The 5,757-nt window shown below is 44.0% G+C and overlaps 1 protein-coding gene across 4 annotated transcripts in view; it reads left to right on the forward strand.

The window, feature by feature from the left end:
- The window catches only part of GIMAP1 (GTPase, IMAP family member 1), a 7,398-nt gene extending 7,302 nt beyond the window's left edge, over positions 1-96 (forward strand). For all 4 annotated transcript variants that reach the window (XM_024754442.1, XM_024754444.1, XM_024754441.1 and 1 more), the window contains exon 4: positions 36-96. In XM_024754442.1, coding sequence (XP_024610210.1) covers positions 36-65 — 30 coding nt within the window. In that variant the 3' untranslated portion in view covers positions 66-96. The remainder of the gene's footprint in view (positions 1-35) is intronic.
- Positions 97-5,757: the final 5,661 nt, after the last annotated feature.

Genomic DNA, 5,757 nt, shown 5'->3' on the forward strand with positions numbered 1-5,757 from the left:
ATTTTTTTTTTTTTTTTTTTTTTTGCGGTACGCAGGCCTCTCACTGTTGTGGCCTCTCCCGTTGAAGAGCACAGGCTCCGGACTTGCAGGCGCAGCGGCCATGGCTCACGGGCCCAGCCGCTCCGCGGCATGTGGGATCTTCCCGGACCGGGGCACGAACCCGTGTCCCCTGCATCGGCAGGCAGACTCTCAACCACTGCGCCACCAGGGAAGCCCCTGATCCTTGTAAATTTTTATTATCATCAAGGAAAGAGATGTCACAGTCATGCATATTAATGTTTACTTCTGATACATCGGTTTATTTACCAGTACAATGGCTTAGTATCAAGAAGTTAAATGTAACTACACTGAAAATAACACAGTTTCCAACTTTCTAGCATGTATTATGGTTCATGTCTGTCCAAAATGAAGTAAGATTTGGGGAAAATAACATGCAATGTCTTCAATGTAGTCATCTATCTGGACTTTTAAATAATAATAATAATAATAATAATAAAGCGCCTGTCTCAAAATGGAGAAGAGAGGGGTGGCAGGGTCATCGGCAGAGAGCCACAGAGCACCGGAGGTTAGGTGTGGCTGTACCGTGGGGTTTTTACAGGGGATGGGCCAACCCACATAAGTCTGTGAATGCCATCCTTACGTTGTGTAAGCAAACGCTAGGATCTGTTTATTTCCATATTTCTGAATGTGACAGAACACTTTTTTTTTTAAACATCTTTATTGGGGTATAATTGCTTTACAATGGTGTGTTAGTTTCTGCTTTATAACAAAGTGAATCAGCTATACATATACATATGTTCCCATATGTCTTCCCTCTTGCGTCTCCCTCCCTCCCACTCTCTGTGACAGAATACTTTAAAGGAAGTCTTTCTATCAGCCACGTGCTAGTTAGGTGGTGTGGATACAGGAGGAGGCAGATATCCCAATACTACCAGGGCTCAGGGGTGCTCAGGGCCGGGAGGTGGTGCACAGGCATCCCAGGGCCATCCCCGCTCCACGTGGAGAAGGGGCCTATGCACATGCACTTCGATGCCACCTCGGGTTAAGGGCCTGCAGAGACTCAGGATGACTATGGGCTTAGAGTGGCCTGCAGTTGGGTGGGGGGGGGTACCTGAGGGCCATAGTGGTGGGGCAGGGATTTGGGCTCTGTGAAGCCTGGCTGGAAAAAAAGTCCATTATCAATTCCTGCCTTCAGCGTCGTGCTGGGCCCATGCAAGAACTCTCGGCCATGGAGGGACTCTTCCCACACCCTGAGGGCCCCAGGAAGGGGCCGACGTAGCGGAGACCGCCTGTGTCCGCAGCTTCCCATCCAGGGCCACGTGCGCACGAGCATACATTGTAAGCCAAAGACTTCGCTTACCATGGGGTTGATTGTAACCTGCTTGTTCTTTCATTTTTCGTTTTCTCACGTCAGGGTGTCCACATATGCCCTCCAGTTTCTGTCATTGCTTATTAGTTTTGTCTTGTTTGTAAATGGACATGTGATTTTTAAAATAAATATGAGTGTTAGGATTGTAAAATTCTCATGCGGACTGTAGCATATAGAAATGTGTAGGATCAGAGGAAGGCTTGACATCCGTGGGTAAAACACCCTGCTTGGGGCATCACCAGGACCATTGTGCGGGACAGTGGAAAGAGCAGGAGATGTGCAGAGGGCTTGTGTGACAAAGCCGGTCCCCTATGAACTTGCTCCAGGACCTTGGGCACAAGGGGATTCAGCTTTTCTTGAGATGTATATATTAATATTAATCCTTATAGTTTTCATGTACGATGAAGTAACATGAGTGAAAGCACTTTGTAGGTTAAATTCCATAAGAATACAGTACAGAAACAAAAAGTCTAAGAAGAAACTTCTCATAATAATAATCCTCATAAATAAATCTCATAAATACATAAATTTCACACTCATGAATACTCCGCATTTATTCTTCATAATAATAACTACTCCTCATTCTTCTATGTATAGAGTTGGGAGCTAGTGGTAATATAAGGTCGGCATGATTAGTCATCAAATATATTTACAAAGCGCGGTCAAAGTTGTATTTGTTCTCTAAAATATTGCTAGTTTCTAATCCTTAGATTTAGAACTATGCAACATGACCCATAAGTAAATGGAAGACACAATTTTTAGTTTTTAAAATGTAATTTAGGGACTTCCCTGGCGGTCCAGTGGTTAAAACTCCACGCTTCCACTGCAGAGGGCACGGGTTCCATCCCTGGTCGGGAACGAAGATCCCGCGTGATGCGCGGGCAGCCAAAAAAATTTTAAATATATACAATTTAATGTTACACATGTAATACAAGATAGATCATAAAACAAAATAATATAAGACTGATCATAAAATAGAAAACAGAAGCTGTAGAGAGAACACTATAATATAATGACAATTTATTGCCTTAATATTTTATGATGAAAAATACCTCATGAGGTATGAAGGGTAATTATCATTAACAGCCTTTTATTTGAAGAGGAAAGTAATGTACTGAGAGTCAAGTGATTTTCTAAGGGCAAAACGTGGCAAATCAGAACTGGAACTTATTTTTCCTTATTGTCCTATAGGAAGAGTTTCCTGAACCAGACACACAGGGTCAAAATGCTATAACTTCTCAAAAACTGTCTATTTGAGTGAATATATATATATATATATATATATATATAATATATCTCAACAAATTACATGTCCTCTCATTTTCTTTCTTTTTTTTTCCTCACCTTTTCTTTTATCTCTTCAAGAATAAAAATTCGTTGATCGTGTGCTGATGAAGTTTCTTTCATATTTCCATGCCCTGCTGCCTGGATCAACTGTCATTTTATCTAAAGAGGTTCATATTTGACTTACTTCTGAGAGTTGTTTTTGGACATGAGTTTTTCTTTTTTTTTAATTTATTTATATTTTTGGCTGTACTGGGTCTTCGTTGCTGCGCATGGGCTTTCTCTAGTTGCGGTGAGAGGGGGCTACTCTTTGTTGCAGTGCGCGGGCTTCTCATTGCAGTGGCTTCTCTTCTTGCGGAGCACGTGCTCTAGGCACGCGGTCTTCAGTAGATGTGGCTCACAGGCTCTAGAGCGCAGGCTCAGTAGTTGTGGCACACAGGCTTAGTTGCTCCACGGCATGTGGGATCTTCCTGACCCAGGGCTCGAACCCATCTCCCCTGCATCAGCAGGCGGATTCTTAACCACTACGCCACCAGGGAAGCCCCCAAGATGAGATTGTCAAGCAGAAGATTTCAAACAATGCATACCCTCTTATATAGTCTTGTACAATATTCAGTATTGTACAATATTCAATTCTTGTACAATATTCAATATTCATCACCTGGCTGGGCAGACGCCACTACGCCTTCCAGAGAATATCCTATGGATTGAACTCCCTAGAAGAGGAATTCCTATAACTCCTTGGGGAAGCCAGAGCTAGACTATGACCCAAGACCCTTTTTTTCTGCCCTGGGAGCCTTCACCTGTTAGTGGCAATGTTTGCCTTTTCTTATACAACTGCATTTGTGCTTGCTTATTCCAGCAATAAAATATTTTGAGATTTTTTTCTAAATTTGTCTTTTACCTCTTTTTTTTTTTTAAGTAGTTGTCTTCCAAAATGATGTAGTGTTTTGTTTTAATTATTATTTAGGGTCTTCATTATTTTTATACCTTACATTCAATCTCCTTCTCGGCCCAGTTCTTATTTACTTTATGTTTCCTTTCACTCTACACCATTAATTTTAGGCACTCCTTTTTACTTTGGAAATAGTGTTAAATCGTGTATATACCTTGATTTACTACATCTGAAAACACCTAAGATCTATTCTTCCACATGCTGGCGAAATAGCTCATGGATACGCTGAAGAGAATTGCTTACCACTCCTCAAACATCACACACACACCCCCAAGAAGAGACACCCAACCCCAAGAAACAAAAGACAAGGGTAGTCACTCAGAGGTGTCGTCGCATATTGCAAAGCAAAAGCAAGACCTGAAAGAGGCCCAGAGAAACCGCGCCTTCAAGGCGCTCCTGCGAGTCAAACACTGGATCGTTTCTCACATCGGAATATTTGCTCTTTTTGTTATATGCTTTTTGAGTTTTCTTGCCGTTTTAATTATCTTGTGTAGCAGTCACGAATGCTGAGCATTTTCAGATGATACCTGCCATCAGCTTCCATTTTGTCAGAGTCAGTATCTTTGTGTTGATAAGGAACTTTATTTGCTTTTCGTGTAGTTTCACTTTCAATTTCCCTTCCTTGCATCAGACACACCATCCATTTTCTTCAGCTGCATTTTAGGTAAAATCCAAAGGAAAATCCCCTTTTTGTTTTGTTAAAAATGGTGAAAGCAAATAATAAACTAACTGGATACAGTCGTGAAATATTAGGGAGCCTGCAGGAAGGAAAGTGAGTGGACTGTCATGCTGTGTGGGCATCTCACCTCTGTGACCTACTTTTTACAGTCTTGCTGTTGAGGAGAGAAACATGTTATATTAAAAGCTGGTGGTGGAATTCCTTATTGTATTCATAAACGTACTCTGACTTCCTTGTAGGCTGTGGAAAAAAAATAAAAAGGCACCCCCCCCAAGAGAGAAAGATGAGGACATTTCGGTGGGGGGGCGGGGGTGGTCTCGGGGGCCTGAAGAGGCTGAGGGAGAAAGGGGGAGGGGACTGGGGGTGAGGGAGAAGAGGAATGGGGTCCGTGCAGAGTCAGTGCCTGGGAAATTAAGGAACTGGAATTTGTTAGAGCGGGGCTTGACAAGGGCCAGACTGTAAGGGTAGTATTTCAGGCTTAGCCGACTATCTGGTCTCCATTGCAGCCACTCAACCGTTCCCTTGCAGAGCAAAGGGACAAGATGCAGGCGCCAGGCGAGGCTGCATCCCCATACGACTTTATGCAATTTGAATTTCATGTACTTTTCGTATGTGAAACATTTTGCTTCTTTTGATTTCTTCACCCTTCAATAAATGTAAAAGCCCTTTTTTAGCTCACAGGTTATGCAAAATGGGCGGCAGGCTGGATTAGGTCTGCAGCCTGCGGTTAGCCGACCCCCGTCTTAGGAAGTTTTCCATCATGGGTTGAGCTCTGATGTACTGGAACATCTTGAACCCCAAAGTCAGCACAATCGTGTGTGATACCTGCAGAAATTTGGGGAAAGGGTGGCGTTGCCCATTTCAATGGTAGCAAAGAGAAGAGGGCAGACATTGGCGTGAAATCTGAGTGGAAGTCACGAAGTCAGTGGAAACAGGAAATCCGAAGAGGAAGGGCCCTGTGCGGCCCCTCTGAGCTTCTCCTTTGGGATAGCTGCCGCCCCCAGCCCCTGCTTCGTACCCTGTAGGGGAGACCCGCAGTCGTCCCAGGCAGCCTGTGACTGGATGGGCAAGTGATGAATACGCTAGAGTGAATCTCAGGAACTTAACTGTGATTCCCAAGCGTCATTCTGCAAACCTCCACTGGTACTAAGGTGCGTGTTGGTCTCTACAGCGCTACCCCATAACTGATTCCAATCTTGTGCAAGCAGTGCTATGTCTGAGCTCCACAAACTCTTGAAACCCCAAGGAACTCTTGCGTTCTCAGCCCAAGGACCCCCTCCTCAATGCAGTGTTTCCAAACGGTCCGACCTAACTCGGTCTCTCCCTTCCTTGTCTTCATCCAGTCCCGCTCCACCAACACCTGTGTGAGCACTGAGTGTCGGGCTCTATGCTCAGCGCGGTAGGGGGATAAAGGCATATAAAAATGGGTATGAGAGAGAAATGTGTCAGCCAGAAGGAGGGGGCGGGAGC

This window comes from Neophocaena asiaeorientalis, unplaced genomic scaffold (genome assembly GCF_003031525.2).
Source record: "Neophocaena asiaeorientalis asiaeorientalis breed wild unplaced genomic scaffold, Neophocaena_asiaeorientalis_V1.1 scaffold407, whole genome shotgun sequence".
In the NCBI taxonomy this organism is placed as follows: domain Eukaryota; kingdom Metazoa; phylum Chordata; class Mammalia; order Artiodactyla; family Phocoenidae; genus Neophocaena; species Neophocaena asiaeorientalis.